General features: G+C 34.1%; 1 protein-coding gene across 6 annotated transcripts in view; it reads left to right on the top strand.

Annotated features, from left to right (window-relative positions):
• The window catches only part of Tlk1 (tousled like kinase 1), a 137,374-nt gene that overhangs the window by 54,112 nt on the left and 64,223 nt on the right, over nucleotides 1-19,039 (top strand). For 5 of the 6 annotated variants that reach the window (XM_063259263.1, XM_063259265.1, XM_063259262.1 and 2 more), the window contains one exon: nucleotides 17,539-17,610. In XM_063259263.1, coding sequence (XP_063115333.1) covers nucleotides 17,539-17,610 — 72 coding nt within the window. Of the gene's footprint in view, nucleotides 1-17,538; nucleotides 17,611-18,620; nucleotides 18,690-19,039 lie in introns of all 6 variants that reach the window. The other variant, XM_063259268.1, reaches the window with a different exon arrangement.

The following is a 19,039-nucleotide window of genomic DNA, read 5'->3' as shown; positions in this document are numbered from 1 at the left end:
AGTGAAAGATTTCAGTTCTTTTAGGCTGTTTACATATACAAATTAGCAAGACTATAATGCAGTAATGCAGTCGCTAAGTTTTTTTTGATGGTTACATATCCTTTGTTCCACAGAGTTGATCCTTGTTATTTGAGGATTTTGTATTTGCAGATTCAGTTATTTGCTATAGTGTATTTATTACTTCAAAAATCAGTACTCTGATCATTTTTATGGTAATCCAAGGTCCTGTGCCTATGCAAAGTAGTGAACAATTTGAGTTAGCTGAGTCTAAATAAAGTGACACTTTAAGCTTTCTTACTGTAAAGCAGATATTCTTACTTAGTACCATGTTTTCACACTTTTGTTCTAATTTTTATTTAATTGCTAAAATCACCTATAAGCCTAGTGCAGAAAGCTGTGTTCATAAATTCAAGAAAGCTGTGATGTGCTTTATGAAGAAAATGTGTGTATTACTACACTTCATTCAGACATGAGCTATAGTTCTGTAGGCCTTGAATTAAATACGGTTTATTATTAAATAAGGTGTCTTTAAACCAAAACATGTAAAACATGTTGGGGAACCCACAGTGACCCACTTTTCTCCATATCTCTATGCTGGCAGCTTTCCTCAGGTGGGCCATCTACACTGAGCAGCATGCTGATTTAATTCAGCTTGTGTTAGGTTGACCACCAGTTTTTAATCCATAACAAACACAAATGTCTCTACAATTCTTTAGGCTGATGTTTTGATGTTTTGTTTTGTAGTATTGGTGTACAGATCTTGTAGTTTGCTTTGTTAAACTTACTCCTACATAACTATTCTTGAATTTTGTGTGTTGATCTTGTATCCTGAAACTGTGTTGTTCTTATTGATTCTGATAGTTATGTAGCCATTATCTTTGAAACTCTTAGTATTTTCTATATGCAAGACACATTGTACTGAAATGATCAAGCTGTTAACAGGATCTATCCTCAGTTGGCCCTGTTATTGATATCTTTCACCATAGGTTTGTCCAAAAAGGCAAGCCTGTTGCAATTTCCGTGTACTATGTTATTGTTTCCCTCAAACTTATTAACAGTGACACTAAGAAACTGTCCAGTTGTGATTGGAGTGACTTCAGTGGTCCATTTACTCTTTATTATCCTTTCCAACTCTATCTTCATCCTGTTTATTCCCCCACCCCACCCTCACGACAGCCAAGAAAAGGAAAAAGGAGCAAAATATAGTCATCATATTTGCTGTTTTGTTTTAGCGTTGAATTCTCCCAAGTAGGAAAGAAAGCGAGTATGGAATGTATGCCTAAAAGATGCTATCTTGCTTAGAAATTTGTGAATGGTTCTGCATAGTTTTCAGATTCAAATCATTTAGCAATATAAATGAACCTGTGCCCTATCTTTCTAGCCCAAGTTTATATCCCATCTTCCATCTTTCTTTATACTATATGCTTTCCCCTAAGACGTACCAGACCACTTGTGGATCCATAAATGGGCTTATTTTTTGTTTTTTTTGTAAGCATGCAGTTCACTTTGCTTCACATATTCTTTTCCTCATTTATCAGATTCATTACTGAATGTCAATAATCAGATGAGGCAGCACTTTAAAAATGTTTCTCTGGCTACCTCTTGCTAGTTGATTTGCTCAAATTCAAATTTGGAGGACTTCTTATGTCCTTCTATTGTTACCTATGTGTATGTGAACAGAATTTATCTCATATTTTAATTTCCCACTAGACTATTAAGATCTTGAGCACAATGACAATGGCATATCACAGTTACTTTTTGAGGCAGGGTCTCACTTCAGACTGGCTTTGAACTCACTATTTAGTCCAGGCTGGCCTCAAGTTCACAGCAGCCCTCCTGCCTCACCTTTTGAGTGCTGAAATTACAGGCGTGTGCCACCACGCCCTGCAGATACTTAATTTTGAGGTAAAATAACTTTAAGAAATCAAAATAATATACCCCGATTCTAGTATTGTTTTGAAAATTTTGGAGACTTAGGCAATTAGAAGGCTACCTTGAGAATTTTATATATTGTAGAGCACAGAGGAAAACACATGAACTTGTCATTCTGAATTTGCTCTACTAGTATATTTTTAGGGTTGCTCAGTTGAACTGAAAATAGGGTTGATGTTTGGTTTGTTAATTTTTCTTACTATAAAAATAATAGCATAACATTAAAAACAAAGCATCTAGTTGCTTCATTTCTTCAGCTTTTATTTATTTATTTATTTTGGCAGTTTAGGAAACCCAAAGATTAGTATATGCTGTGCAAGTGCTTTAACTTTGTTATCTCCCCAGCTCCTGATAGCATATATTTTAAAGTACTCTTTATGGTAAGGCTTCATTTAATATGCTTTGCAGAGGGAGCACTAAATCACCATCTCAGATATTGTACAGTCATTCTAGTAATAGCTAGACAGAGAAAACATAGTTTAGTAACTTCTAGATGGATATATCTTGGCTTTGCATATTTATTATTTTGTCCATGGGAGTTGGAGGTGGTTTTAATAGTTCATTAAACTCACATTTCAAGAACTCTTAAAATAGGAAGCACTCCCACTCACATAATCAATGGATATTTTGAGAGATTATATCAATGAATTAAAGATGTTTGGGGTGATGGGAGTGTACAACAGTTTTTTCATTTTATACTTGTAGAAAGAATTTAAACTTTAAATTCCTCAATTAATATTTAGAATTAATTGATAACAACTAGGAACAGAAGTAATGGATGAATAATAGGCAGTTAACAGAGCCAAGAACAGAATATTGATGGTGCTGGTTGAGACTGTGTCTGGGAACTGGAACTGCCTACTTTACAGTTTAGCAGAGAGCTGGTTCTAGTCAAGATGTATGTGGTGTGCCTCCTTTAAAATTAAATGTTATAAGGAGACATATCATGTTTTTATCTTCAAGGCAGCAGTTTTGTTAACTATTTTGTATTCTCTAGATATTCTGCCAAACTATCTATAAATGGTTTATATTTCATATTACTTTCTGGACTTTGTAGAAAAAGAAACCAACTTTTTTTTTTCTTTTTTTGTCTTTTTGAGACAGGGTCTTACTATGCAGTTCAGGCTGGCCCTGAGCTCACTTTGTAGCCCAGGCTACAAACTTTCAGTGATCCTCCTGCCTCAGTCTCCAGAGTGCTGGGATTACAAGCATGCTCCACTACGCCCAGCTAAGAAACCAACTTTCTAGCATGGAGCAATTCACAGAATGGTTTAGAGGATGAGAAAACCAGACTTGGACAAGAATCTGGGCAACTATGGATGTCTAGGCAGTAGGAAGTACTTATAATTCTCATTTGTGGTATCTTTATTTTTTTAAATTCTTTTTTTTGGTATTGGAAATTGAACTCATGATGTCTCACTCACCAGGCAGGTGCTTACATGGCTGAGCTAAATCCCTAGAAAGAAAAATCAACACACTTTTTTTTTTTTGGTACTGGGGAGTGAACTTACGACCTTGCGCTTGCCAGGCAGGTACTTAGTCCACTGAGCTAAATCCCTGGCCCAACTGATTTGTGGTATCTTCACTGGATTCACTCTTTATCTGCTTTATGACCCCCACCCCACATCACTGTGGAAGCCCAAAGTTATAGGTCCCAGAGTTGATCAATTTGGTATCATTTTTATACCTTTCCTTTGGCCTTTTCTTTGTAGGTATGGATAGAGAGTATACATGCAAATCCTTGGGACTTTGTTATTAGCTCAGTTAGTTTATAGTCCCACCAAAAATATTAAGCTCAGTTTCAAAAAGAAAATATGATGCTGTCTTGAAATTGAAATAATTTGAGCACCTAAAATGGGAAGTGCTTATTGTGGTGTATATGTAAGACTTGAATTTCAAATTCAGGATTTAAGACACAGTCCTTTTTAGAGAAATAAGGAATTTTTACTCTAAATTAAATGTGGTTAGGTGGGGGCATCTATTGGTGATAATAGAGCATTACACTCCTACTTCTTCCCTCAACAATTTCTCTCTCCCCCCACCATGCATACTGCTGATATTTGTATGACCTGTAGTAAAATTTCAGTAAATTTGTGCAGAGCCAAGTAATTATTACCCATAGGTCATATGATTTCTGTCACATTGCTCTTCTCAATTTTGCCATTGTAGCACTAGATCATTCCTAAATAATAAAAATCAAATGAGTGTGTAGCTATGTTTCCATGAAACTTTAGTTGTAAGAACAGAGGAATGAAGGCTGCAATTTGTTGATCTATAGGAACTGTAGGAACTCTGTCTGGTAGAACTTTCTGAGATGATGGCCCTGTTTATATCTGTACAGCTCAGTATGTAGTCACTAGCCTCATAGGACTACTTAGGACTTAAAATGTGACTAATGCAATTCAAAATTAATTTTTAAATTTATTTAATAGTCTCAGTTACAAAACATATCTACCATTTAAGTATTGCTTTCCTTTTTAAAAATTTGTTGACAAGACTACCATTGAAAACATTATGGGGTATAAATCAGTAGCCATCACGGAAGTACAAATCAAAACCACATATGATATCATTTTTCCTAGTCAGGATGACTGTTACCAAAAAAAAAAAAAAAAAAAATGCTGGCTACTCTGTAGCCAAAAGGGAACTCTTATTCACTGCTGCTGGAAATGTAAATTAGTACAGCCATTATGGAGAACCATATGAAGATTCTTCACAAAACTAAAAATAGCCCTACCATATGACCCAGCTGTCTCACTTCTAGTACATATATCAAAAGAAATTAAGTCCACATATCAGACATATCTGTATCCCAGTGTCTGTTGCAGCATTATTCACAGTATCCCAGGGATAGAGTTAAGCAAGATAGCCATTGACAAATGAATTTTAAAGAAAATGTGCAGTATACATGCAACAGAGCATTGTTCATTAACAAAGAAGCATGACATCCCATCATTTGTGATAAAATGGATGGAAATGGAAAGCAATTTGTTAGGTGAACTAAGCCAGAGACAGAAAAACACATACCACGTGTTTTTTTTTGTCCTATGTGGAAGCAAAAAAGTTGATCTCAAAGTAAAAAGAAAGGATTACTAGGGAGTAGGAAGAATAGTGGTGAGAGTGGATAGAAGGGGATTGGGTAATGGATATCAAAATACAGATAGGAGGATTAAGTTCTAGTTTTCTGTGTCATAGTAGGACTACCACGAACAACAACCCATTATGTATTTATGAGAACTAGAAGAGAGAACCTTGAAGAAATAAGAAATGGAAATTCTAATTACCTTAATATGACCAGTACATACTGTTTAAGTGTATAATGTCACTTCATCAGTGAATTATACATTCAGTGCATTCCTGTTATAATTCCAGCAGTGTTTTTAAGAATGTAGAAATTAATAGTCTGAGTGCAAAATTTATATCAAAATGTAAAGACCAAGAACAGTCAAGGCAGTCATAAAGGTCATACGTTATATATCAAATAATATGGTAAAGTTAGAGTAATTAAGTCAGCGTAACACTGATACTAGGATAGGAAAAAATGCTGCAGTGAAATAGAACAGAATCTGGTAACAGACAGACCTGCTTGTGTATAGGAACTTGATCTTTAACAAAGGCAATAGACACTGCAGTGCAGTAGGAAAAGGGAGATCTTTATCACAGGTGTGCTGTATCAGATGGATATCTTTATGTGAAAATACTCTCCATTCTCAGCTCTTACATGACATAAATACCAACTCTAGGTAAACTGAAGCTCTAAATCTGAAAGTTAACAATAAGGTGTTAATAAGAATAAGCTATATTCATGAATTTGTATTGGCAAAGATTTCATAAGTGAGTTACAAAAGATACTATCTATAAAGGCTAACATGCTAAGTAGAACTAACGAGAGATAATGTGGAAAAAATTCTTACAAATCAAGAAGAAAAAGTCATACAACCCTTGTTGAAGCCAAAATTTGGTAGGCCTGTAATGAAAATTGGTAGAACTTTGTCCTGTCTTTCCAACTGTAGATTAAGTCTTCCTAGAGACAGTAGACTATTTATGTTTGTTTCTGTTTGTATTTAAAAATAAATTTTATATGGTTCTTTGTCTTTTTCAGTTTTATTGACTTCCTATTATGGATAATAAGAAATTACTCTTTTAAGTGATCTAATTGTATATTCTTACAAAAATACCCACATTTCCATGCCCTCATCCTAATTTTATTCCCACATGGTATTTCAGTTTATTGTTCAATCAGTACTTTATTGTTTATATTTTTATTATACATTTATTCATAGCTGAACCATAAAGTCCTATTATTACATTTCTCCTTTCATGTAACTTGACCAAAGTTGATAATTGACTTATTTCATAAATTTTAAGTCATCTACCCCACAGTCACACTTCCTTTGTAATTTAGCCTTGTTATTCTTTGTGTTTTAGGAATACCTATTCCTAGAATCTCCTTTCTTGATTTCTTTTTGTATCTGTCTTGTTTGAGCTCCTGCTCCTGGATTCTGTATTTCTTTTTCTGGTCAGATTCTCTTGTCACTTCTTGAGAAAACAGTACATTGATAATGATTATTTTGAGGTGCTGCATATTTTCCTCTACTCACTTGGTTGCTAGTTTATCTGAGGAGTAGAATTCTAAATTGAAAATCACTTCTTAAAATTTCAAAAGCATTGTTCCATTGCTTCACATCTTCTAATGTTACTGCTGAGTATTCTTTTGTCATTCTGATTGCTGATCCTTTGTAAGTGATCATTTTTAGAAGTTTTTGGAATCTTTATGTATGTCTGTTTAAGGTTTTTTTCTTTATTGTGATATGCCTCAGTGTTGTCTGTTTGAACCAATGCTTTCCAGTTCTGGAAAATTGTCTGGAATTATACTTCAGTTCTTTATTTTTAAATTAACCCCCCACCCACCCAGCGACAGTCTCATTTAGATCAAAGTCTCTTGCACTGGTTTTGTAAAACTGATCCTCTAGGTTTTTTTCTTTCAGTTTTTCTGTTTTGTTTTTTTTTTTTTCCTTGTCTCTTTGAGAATTTTGTGTGATTTCTTCAACTTTATCTTTGAATGTATCTTTTTTCTTCCCTTCAGTTGGAATATTTTCAGTTTTCAGGTGCTATTTTGGTTGTTCCTAAAATGTTTAATTATGATAAAGATGTTAGAGTTTTACGTTGGTATGTGAAGTTTTTTTTTCCTCCTTACCACCTGGATTAACTCTGATTGGTTTCATTTTAAATTGTTGTATTTTATCTCATATATATGGAGAATAAATAAATACACACTTCGTTTAGTGTGTATAGTTGAACCTAATGTTTTTTATGTCCTCAGCTGTGCCATATGCACCTTAGTTTGCAGGGTTCCTGGTTCACCATTTCCTGAGAGTAAATTTGGTCTTTTGTGTTAGTGATGAAAAGTCCGCAGCTAGTCATATCTTTTGTTTTCATGTATATTTTTCTGACTGCTTTTAAGATTTTAAGCCGTTGGTCTCAGGTGTTTTGACTCTGATGTCAGTTGACATGGCATCGGTACAAATCCTACTTGGGAGAGAATCACTGAGTTCTTAGTCTTTAAATGTATGTCTTTACCAAGTTTTGGACCCCTTTTCCACTTCTCTTTTTTTGTATTGAGGATTAAACACAGAGCCTTCTCACTGAGCTATGTCCCTGATCCTTTTATATTTTTATTGTGGACTGTATCTCCCTAAATTGCCCATGCTGTTCTTAAATTTGCAATCCTCCTGCCTCAACTTCCAGAGTGCTGGGATTACAGTCCTTCAGATATTTTGTTTCTGATCCCCTCCTTCTTTGACATTAACCATAAATTAGGTTGCTTACTAATGTCCAACCAATGCTGTTTTAGAATTTTTTTGTCTATTTTTTGAATAATTTCACTTGGTCTAACTTTGGTACTATCTCCATTTTGCTTTGTATTGTGAGTTGTTTTGTATTTTACATTGAAATTTGCAGGCCTAGATTTTACGTCTCTCCTTTTATTTCTCTACTGACATTTGCAGTGTGTTCTTTTATTGCAAGCATATTTTTCTTTCTCATTTTGAGCATATTTATAATAGCTGCTTTTAAAATCTGGCTGATTCCAGTATCTGTGTTACTTTATGGTTAGTCTGTTGTCTTTTTTCTTGAGTGTGGGTCATATTTTCTTCTTAGAAATTTTATGTTTTATCCTGCCCACTGTCAGTGGTACTCAACACAGTGGGCTTTAGTGTTTTATCTGGAGAGTATTGATGGTGGTAGCAGTGTTTTATTTATAGGCAATTAACTTAGCTGGACTAAAATCTAAACTGTGTTTCTCTACAGGAGGCAATAGCTGACATCTTTGTTCAAATGTTTGAGCCTTATCTGGACTGCTTAAGAATCTTTCCCACTCATCTTACATAGATAGATGAGCAGCTAGAAACCTAGCTAGAATCTGTATGACAAATTTTGGAGTTTTTCTTTGTGGTTCTTTATCTTCCAGTATATCCCTCCTTGCATTCTAACTGCTGTGGCAGCCTGAAACTCAAGTTTTTCAAGCCAGGAAAACTGCAGATTTTGACCCAAGTTTTAGCTGCCCTGGATAGCTAAGGACCTTTCCTCAGGCAAAAGCTGTAAAAACAGGAAACCACCCAAATCTGTTCTCTTTTTTCAAAGTGTTGCCTTTCATCTAGATTGTCTACTTTTGGTTGCTCGTATCTTCAGATAATTGTCTTTATTTTTCTTCTCCAGAATTTATAGTTGTTCATGGAAATAGTGTTCTCATATGAGGTATTCTGGTATTATTGGTGGTACGTGTATGTTCATTTTATTGTTTGTTTTTAAAGATAAAACCACATGAATTTACATCAGTATTTCCAATTCAGATGTAGGACTATAAGGTTTTTATTTGCATTTATACCTTTTATACTGAGAAGTGTGGCTCTTGTTCACTGCAGATGATAGAATATTTCATTCTGATATGCTTCTCAACTGGTAAATAAGACTATTGCTTGCCTTCATTTCTTAGATTCAACTCTTCCTTTTGGTTGTCTGCAACTCAGTCTCTAATATTTTAGGAAGGACTCATGGGAGCAGTAGTTGATTGTATTCTGATAAGTGCGTTATTAATCAGTGTTAATGAATATATAAACAACTTTGCTCATATTTTCTTTTCTTGAATGTCTTAAATATTTCCTTTTCTTCTAGCATAAGGATTGCTTTGTAAAAATTTGTTGTTCTGAGTTGATATGAGGTATGTGTTGTGCTCTTTTAGTTAAAGTTTGAGGTTTTTAATTTTCAGAGAATGTTTCTCACGTTTTTTTAATTTTCTTGGTACTTTTTTTTTTTTTTGTCTTTTTTGAGATGGGGTCTCGCTATGCAGTTCAGGCTGGCCTCTAGCTCACTTTGGAGCCCAGGCTGGTCTCGAATTTGCAACGATCCTCCCACCTCAGCCTCCCGAGTGCTGGGATTACAGGCGTGAGACACCTCTCTCGGCTCTCTTGGTACTTTTTTTTTTTTTTTTTTTTTCTCTTGGTACTTTTTAAGGAAACCTGTTACCTGTATATTAAATCAGTTTCATCAGTTATTTTCTTCCTTTTGATTTCAAAAAGTTCTTTTTACCTTTTGATTCTCTTAAGCCATTTTCTGATATATGTATTGGTTTTTGGGTTTATTTAGTTTATTCTTCACTTCTGATAATCCTTTTTATTTTGAATGCTTTTCTGAGTTCTACCTTAATTCTGAATTTTTTGAAATCTGATTTAAGTTCTCTCTTTCTTTGAATCATTATTGTAATGTCTTTTAGTAACATTTGAAGTAATAGGTTACATTTTTCATCTGTTTTATGGTAATGCTTTTATTATTAAGGTGATATTCTCTAATTTATTCTTCTTTATATAATAACTTTCTTTTCTATTTTTTTTTTTTTTTTTGTCTTTTTATCGGTACCAGGGATCGAACTCACGACTGCCTGCTTTCAAGGCAGGCACTTATGCCGCTGAGCTAAATCCCCAGCCCCTATAATAACTTTATGTAACTCACTTTCATCATTTTCTATTGCTTGGATGTCTCATACACTAAGAGGTTATTTTGGGGATGGCATTTGTCAACTTCCTCTGCTGCTTTCTGGGGGGGTCGCTTCAACCAGAATAATAGCAAAGTGTCATTTGCTTTCTGAGGTTTCTAGGACTGTTGCCTTCTTTGCTTTTATCTAGACTTCCTTTTCCTTAGTTGCAGTTGTTCCTCCCTTTTATGAAAAGGTCCATTTCAAGAGGTCTTGGGGGATAGACTCTTCTAAACTTTTAAAATTCACTTTGGGCTCCTTGTACTTAGTCACTATTTGAAAGGGCAAAAAACCCTTCCAAAATACAATTTCTGTGTTCAAACTGACTGCTGTTTGGGGAGTATCTTGTTCTCAGTTTTGACAGATGTCTTGTTTCTTTCACTTCTTTCCAGTGCAGATAATGGTACTATGTAGGACTTGAGGTTATTGGTGATTTGTCCCCATATGTTCCTTTTTAAGAGGGGAATTTGTGGAGATTCTGTCACCTAGTTTTGTTGTTAATGCTATCCATGGGGCTTTGATTTACTATTTATATTTTACATTTGTTTTCAAGTTTGGCAGACTTACCCTATTTAGGTTTTCACTTTCCAAATTCTCTTTGAATTTTAAATCATTTCAAGAGTTTTCCTGTGTTTCAAATAGCCTTTACAGACAGTGCTCAACATTGTAGTGGGCATGATGCAATTGTTTAGAATCAGTTTGGAAATTTATCTAAGAGTAGTTTGGGCCAACTTGCAACTTTTTTGTAGTAGGATTGCTGTTAAGTAGAATTTTTATTACTGTTAATAGTAGGTAGCTATTCTTACAAAGAGAAGGGAAACACGAGGATATCAGCTAGCTTGTGTGAAGTTAATTCATGTATCATTTTTGTCATATATGCCATAATCTGTCAGCTTCTGGTCGAAGCGTTCCTAGAAGACATTGCCCCAGTAAATGGACAGCGCAGAAGTGTCTACAAAACAACAACATTACAGGAGTGTATTGGACAAAAACAGTGGCATTCAACAGAATGGTAGTTTCTGTTTTTTACAGGTCAAAAATACTCTCAAGGAAATGGGGTAAACTCTTAAGCAAAGCTTTGATAAGGGTAATAAGAGTTTCTTTAAAGATGAAGTCAATACAAACAAAAAATGAATATGAATTTATTAATACGAAGATAGAGAAAAGGATACGTAGGACTCAGGATGACATTTGGTAATTGTCCTACCTACAAATAATTCTTTGGCCAAATGATAAAGCTTTATATTAGTTATTTTACTGATTTTGTTATCCAATAGTAGCTCATTTCCTTTACTTTTGATCTTTACTGATACATAATGATTACATTCCTTGTGGGGATTTGGAACATGTACATACATCTTAATTTCTTTTTTTCATTCCCTTCCCCACCCTTCCTCCATCTCTTGATCACATTCTGATTTGAAAAAGGTCTATCTTCCTACATCCTACCATCTTTTATTTGCTCTTTGTTTTTAAGCTTATGTGTCTGATTTGTTTCATTTAACATTATTGCCTGAAGGTGCATCCATTTTCCTGTAGAGGACTGAAATTTGTAACAGAGCAGTACTCCATGTGTGTAAATACTCCATTATCTACTCATCTATTGATAGGTCACTTCCAAGGTTTAACTATTAGGAATTGTGGTGCTATAAACATGCCTGTGCATGTATCACTGTAGTACAACATCTTTAACTCTGTTGGGAAGATACCTAGAAGGAGAATGGCTGCATTGAATGGAATTTCTAGTTTAGTTATTTGAGGAATTCCCAAACTGATTTCCATAGTGGTTGTACTTACTTATATTCCTACCAACAATGTAAAAGAGTTTCTTTCCCACCCCACAGCATCACCAGCATGATATTATTTGATTTCTTGATGATAGTCATTCTTTCTGGAATCTCATTGTTTCAATTTGCATTTCTTGAATGGTCAGCAGTGCTCAACATTTCTTCATGTATTTGTTGGTTTTTTGTACTTCTGAGAAGTATCTATTCATTTTGATTTCCTGTTCATTGACTGGATCTTTTATCTGGGGGAGTCTGGTTCTTTTTGAGTTCTTTAGTAGTCTAGATACTCCTCTTCTATCTAAGGAATACCTGGCAAAAGTTTTTTCCCATTTTGTAAGTGGTCTACTTACTCTATTGGTTGTTTTTTTGTTTTTTTCACCATGCAAAAGTTTGTAAATTTGCCATGGTCCCATTTGTTGATTCATGGTACTATTTCCTATGCACCTGGGGTTCTGTTAAGAAAGTCCTTGCCTGCATCTATGACTTGAAGAATTTTACCTTTTTTTCAGCAGATTGTTTCTGTTTTAACATTTAGATTTTTGATCCACGTTGATTTTAGTTCAGTACCTGGTGAGAGATACAGATCTAGATTTAATCTTTTGCATAAGGTTAGTCAGTTTTCCTGCCACTATTTATTGAAGAGCCTATCTTTCGTCCAGTGTATGTTTTTGGTCTCATTGTCAAAAATAGTCATTGAATGTAACTGTTAACATGCTAAAATCTAAATTGCATGTTAAGTTTGTGAATTATGTGACATGCAAGCTTTTAGTTCAGTCAAGTTGTTTTATTAATAAAAAAAGGTTTTTAATGTAAAAAAAAATTGAATGTGATTGGAGTTGTTTCTCCATCCTCTGGTATTCCAATTATCTACGTAATCTATTTTTGTGCCAGTACTGTTTTTATAACTGTAGCTTTATGCTATAACTTGAAATTCAGGATTGTTATGACTCCTCCTTTGCTGTTATCCAGGATTGCTTCTGCCCTTTAGATCTCTTCTGGTTCCTATGAATTTTAGAATTTTCTCCTGTTCTGTGAAGAATATTATTGATAGTTTGATTGGGATTGTGTTAAGTCTGTATATGAATTTTGGAAGTATATTATATTGGTTCTACTTATCCATTACAAGGGGAACAGGATATCTTTCCATTTTCTAATGCCCTCTTCAATTTCTTTTTTTAAAAGAGTACTGCAGTTTTTGTTGTAGTGGTGTTTTACTCCCTTGGTATTTAATTTTTCTGGTGTTACTGTGGTTGATATTTTTTTCCTAATTTCTTTCTCATTGCTTAATATTAAGGTACAGAAATGCTCTTGATTTCCGTGTGTTTGTGTCCTGCTGCATTGCTGAATTCAGTTATTTTAGGAGGCTTTTGTTGGAATTTTTTGAGTCTTCTGTATAGAGAATCATATCATCTGCAAATAGGGATTTCTTTTCTTATACCTATTTCTGTTATTTCTTTTTAACTTCTAATTGCTCTTGCTAGTGTTTTGAGTACTATATTGAACAGAAGTGGTGACAGTGAACATCCTTGTCTTGTTCTGATTTTAGAGGAAAAACATTCAGTTTCTTCCCATTTAATGTGATGCTGGCAGTAGGATTGTTATAAATGTTTTTCATCAGAGTGCCATAAGGTCTTTCCATATTTATTTTCTTCAGTGTTTTTTTTTTATCATGAATTAATGTTGAATTTTGGTCAAAGGCTTTTTCTGTGACTATTCAGACGATCATATGGTTTTTGTACTTCTTATGTGAGGTATTATATTTATGGATTGAGTATTCTGAACTGAAGCCTTTTTAGTCATGATGTATGATATTTTTTGACATTTTGTTGTATTCTGTTTGTGTTTTGTTGAGAATTTTTGCATCTATAGTCATTGAAGAGATTGGTCTATAGTTTCTTTTTTGGTTGGATTCTTACTGGTTTTGGAATCAGGGTAATGTTAGCTTCCAGGAATGACTCTGGAATATACTTTCCCTTTCAGTTTCATTAAAGAGCTGAGGAGTATTGGTGTTAGATTGTTCCTGGTGTTGTGTAATTTAGCAGACCTGGACTTTTGTTGGTTTGTAGACTTGTTTTTTTCCTTGTTGCTGTTATTTTGTTTAGTTTTAATTACTGTTTCAATTTATTTCATTGCCTCTTGTGTAATTTAGCACACCTGGACTTTTGTTGGTTTGTAGGCTTTTTGTTGTTGTTTTGTTTTGTTTCATTTTAATTACTGCTTCAATTTCATCGCCTTTTACTGAATTATTCAAGGTTTTTTTTATCTTCTGTGTTCAGTTTGGTAATTCATATGTATCTAGGAATCTCTCCATTTCTTCTGAATTCTTCATTTTATTGGTATACAGGTTTACAAAGTAGTTGTTAATCTTCTGGATTTCAGCTGTATCCCTTGTGATTTCACCTTTTTTTGTTTCTAATTGCATTGAGTCTTTTGGGTTTGTCTCTTTTGTTTATTCTTTTGAAAAATCTGCTCTTTGATTAAAGAATTTTTTGTATTTTTTAGTATCTTTCTAGTTTTTGTCTTCTGATCTTTGTTTCCTTCTTTGTGCTAGTTTTGGATATGGACCCTTGTTTTTCTAGGACTTTGAAGTGCATCATTAGATTATTTAGGCTTACTTTGTTTTGGGGGTGTATGCATTCACAGCTATTAATTTTAGGATTGTTTTCAGTATTTCTCAAAAGTTCTGGTATGTTGTGCTGGCATTATTATTTAGTTCTAGAAACTCTTTATCTTTGATTTCCTCTATAATTCATTAATTGTTCAAAAGCATTTTGTTTCATTTCTAAGTGTTTGCGTAGTTTCTGTATTTTCTTTTGCCATTGATTTCTAGTTTCATTGTGCTGTTATCTGAAAATATGGCATAATTTTGATTCTCATGCATTTAGTTAAGCATGTTTTATTGACTAGTATGTGATCTACTCTCGAGAAAGTTCCATATACTGCTAAAAAGAAGGTGTATTCTGTTTGGTGTAACCCTGTAGATATTTATGAAGTCCATTTGTTTAAAGGTTTTGTTTAACTCTGCTATTGGTTTGTTTGTTTACTTGCAAATGTCTAGTTGATCTGTTTGTGACTATGTGATATTGAAATGGTCTGGCACTATAATTGTGTTTATGTTTATCTGATCTTTTATGCCCATTATTACTGGTTTTATAAAATTGAGTATGGCGTTGTTTGGTGCACATATATTAATAATGATTCGTTTTTCTTGTTGAATTAATTATTCCCTTAACCAGTATGTTAATAGTGGCCAATATTTGCCTCTCCTGATCAGTTTTGTCTTGAAGTCTATGTTTGAAAATAGGATAGCTACACCTGCTTTTTTTTCTCAGTTCCCGTTGCATGAAATATTCTTTTCCATCCTTTGATTTTTAGTCTGTAAATTTCTTTTTGGGATAAATGTATTTCTTGTATACAGCATATGGTTGGGTTTTGTTTCTTAATCTATCTGGCCAATCTGTGTCTTTTGTTTAGGGAATTGAGACCATTTTCATTGAGTTATTACTGATAGGCATTGATTTATTCCTATCAATTACATTACTTCCTTTGTTGATTTCTTTTCTTTCCCTCTATTTAAACTGCCTGGTGTAGTCATTCTTTTAGACCTTTTGTCATTGTTAGTGTCATTGTCTCTTTTTAGGATATCTGTAAACTTTTTTTTGGCATGTGGGTTCCATGATCATGAATTTCTTTTAGTGCCATGTACCAACACAGTTCTCAAAGTTTCCAGGGGGATGGACAGTGAGAGGATGGGAAAATAAAGAAAAGAGACAAAAGCTGAGGTCAAATGGAACCTCTCCTGATGAAAGAAGAGGAACTGCTTGACCACTGCTGCCCTATTATTTATGCACTCAGGATGATGATGTCAGTTTCAACCCCTCTGCCTAGCAGCCTGTTTTCCTGGCTGAATATCTTGCCTTTTCTGAGCTGCAACAACTTGTTTATGTGGCTCACTGTGGGCTTTTGGTGTTCTCAGGGCTGGCCTTGCTTTAGCCCCACACAGGTAACTGATCTCCAGCTTCAGCCGCTCCCTACGTTTTCAGTGTTAACATAGAAATGACTTATTTCTCCAGCAATTTTGAAAGACAGTTTCACAGTACATACCAGTTTGGGTTGAAAGTTGTTTTCTTTTAGAGTTTGAAGCACTTTACTTCAAGCTTCCCTGGCCTTTATAGTTTCTATTGAGAAGTCACATGTAATTCTAATGGATTTACCTTTAGAAGTGAGTATGGCACTTTTCTCTAACAACTTTTAAGATTCTGTTGTGTGTTAAGATTCTGAGATTTTGAATATGATGTGTTTCGGGGAGGATCTTTTCTAATTGTGACTATTTAGAGTTCTATATGACTAAATAACTGTATGTTATATTTTTGTCCTATATTTGTAAAGATTCCTACTCAGTAAGAAGATTTTAATGCACCTTCTGCTCTTCTGATTTTTAAGTAATTCCCAGATTTGTCTGCTTTGCATCATGTAGCAGCTGTCAGATACCTTTTTGTGTTCTCTTGTTGCTTTTATGGTGTATCTCATTAATTGGTCACCAAAAACATCTTTGTCCTCTAATTCTGACATTTAGAAGTAAGTGTGGCGCATTGATTACTTCTGCTTCCCGTAATTTGACAGACTTTTTAATTTAATTTTATTTTTTGTCTTTTTGAGACAGGCTCTTGCTATGCAGTTTACAATGATCTTGAACTCACTTCGTAGCCCAGGCTGATCTTAAACTTGCTATGATCCTCCTACCTCAGCTTCCCGAGTGCCAGAATTACAGGCATACGCCACCACACCGGATAATTTGACAAATTTTTAATCTCTTGAATTTTTTTTAGTACCTTTTTATGGACTAAAATTCTTTTCTATGCTCGAAAGTCATGTTTTGTATCATTTTGTTTAGCTCAGCAAGCTTTTTATTAGTATATTCTGTAGACTTGCTGATTGTTTCAATAAGTCCATTTCCTGTTTAGCTATATCTTTGTTGAGTTTGTCAAGTACATTATTGATCTGGTGTGTTATGTCCTCTGTTATTCTTTCAGATAATTTGGATGTGTGGCTTTTAATTTCCTTTTGTTCATTGCCCATTGGTCAACTTAGGAGAAGATGGGGAGTTTTTAGAGGCATTTTCATATCTTCTCATATTTCTGTATATGTTTGTTTGTTGTGCAGAGGCTTGCAGTTTGATTATAGTGGGCAGGTTTATTACTGATACGGAGACTTTTCAGTTAATGGCTGCTTTTCAGCAATGCGCTCTGGGCATGGTTCATTGTTGGCCTTTGTCTCTGTCTCAGAATCTTGCCATCTCCATGTATCTGGGAGAGAATGCTGCAGGATATTTGACTCATTATCTAGTTCTCTGGAAATGGGCCTCAGTTAATGACACAAAGGCAATCTAGATATTGTCATCCAGAGACAACCCATTAATAGTAACAATTATGTTACTTTGGCTGTAGTAATAAAATTGGCAAAAATAATATCATCAAATACAAACTGGATATTTATGTATCCTGAACCAGTAATGTTCCACCCTATAGATCTCTAATTACAGGATAAACATAAAGACAAACCAAATGTTGACCCACAATAAATACCTACTAGCAGAACTTTACTGACTTGATAAAGGCTTTCCAAGATATTTCTAGTGTTAAGTACTTGATATTTCTTATTTTTACTTTACTTGGCTTTCTTGATTCAAAGGGGTCATACTTTATTTTCCTTTACTAAGATAAACTATGCTTTGAAAAATGTTTGCTTTAAATTATTCCTAATTCTTACTTTTTAATAAATCTTTAACAGGCCTCAACAAATAATGAAAGCTCTAATCACAGCTTTGGAAGTTTGGGATCTTTAAGTGACAAAGAATCAGAGGTAAGTGATTTCATTTTAGATACGATGCTAGTAGAGTAAATGCTGGAATCATCTTTTTAATTTGAGGCCCTCTGTCTTCCAGTACTGATGCTAATGGTTAATGATTTTAAAAGCATTTTGTTCACAGTATTCAGGTTGTAAGACTGTATTGGCGTTAGAAAATACAATTTCTTTGGTTTTGTAGATAAACATACTACATTAGTGATACATACGTATTTTAATGGAAGACGGTTATTAGCCCTTTATAATTCTGTAAGATGAAGGTGGTTCTTTGAGATACATTTCAGTTTTTGTTACTACTTTTCCTCTTCGTTCCTTAATTTGATCCCAAATAAGGATTTTCTTAGATACCGATACATGTTTTTTCTTCTTTTTAGAATTGTATGCATTCATGCTGCTTATTTTCACTTTGCATATTTATAAAAATCTGCCAGATCCTTTCTCCGCTCACCTACTTAACTGACCCCACCAAAAAGTGCATGGTATTTTATAAGTAGACATTTGGATCCATGGTGTTTAGTTCATTTTATGCATGGTATACTTAATGGTATCTTTTAAAAATGGGTAAACCAGAATTTCTTTAGGTTTTAACATTAATGTGTTGATGCTTGTTGATGCTATAACTTTATTTTTGTGAATATAAACTTTTCTCTGATTTTATACAGTTCTGTCATTTTTCATATTTATGTGTATGTGTGTGTGTGTATGTGTATGTTTTCTTTGTCAGTATTAGCTTACTTCTTTTTGTGAACCATTTGAGTCTTTTTGCTACTTGAGTTAGAATAGATATATCATCTTGATAATAGCAGTAGGACATTAGCACTCAGTAACTCTCTTGGGCATTTGGTTTTAGTATTCAGCAGAAAAGGCAGATCTACGGTGACATCTTTTTAGTTCTTTGTTACTGAAAGCATCAAGGGATCACTAGGTGAATAGTTCTGTGCAGGCATCCTGACCCTCTGAAGGAGTGTGGCAGAGGGTTCTCACTCATCAGGCTTTCCCTTCCACAGAGACAACTGGCAGGCAGCTGAAAGGACCGTGCAAGTGACGGGACTTTATCTGCAGTAGGTTCCCTTGAGGTAAGCGTTAGTAGTCTGTGGAACACCAGCTTATGGCAGTTTAGTTTTTTTTGTTTTTTATTTTTATTTTTTCAAATTAGTACTTTAGATACTAGGTCCTTTAAAATGGAAGGTTTAGCTATAGTCAAAGCAGTTTTTAAACCTTGTCAAGAATGTTTTTACCTTACATTTTCTAGATTTTGGAATATTTCTTGATATTTCATAGAGAAGTATATTTGGTAATCTTACATATTTTTCATAGTCTTTTTGTGTTTTGAAGGACAATAAAATAATTTTAAATAGTTTCTGTTTACCAAATAAGATAATTTTTGATATATTTTTTAAAAATAGCAAGATACAGTAAAACACCA

The sequence above is a fragment of the Cavia porcellus genome, unplaced genomic scaffold (assembly GCF_034190915.1).
Source record: "Cavia porcellus strain 051 isolate PalLab524CR breed Dunkin Hartley unplaced genomic scaffold, mCavPor4.1 scaffold_12, whole genome shotgun sequence".
In the NCBI taxonomy this organism is placed as follows: Eukaryota; Metazoa; Chordata; class Mammalia; order Rodentia; family Caviidae; genus Cavia; species Cavia porcellus.
The sequence above is the reverse complement of the archived record's forward strand: the minus strand, read 5'-3'. Positions and strand labels throughout refer to the sequence as shown.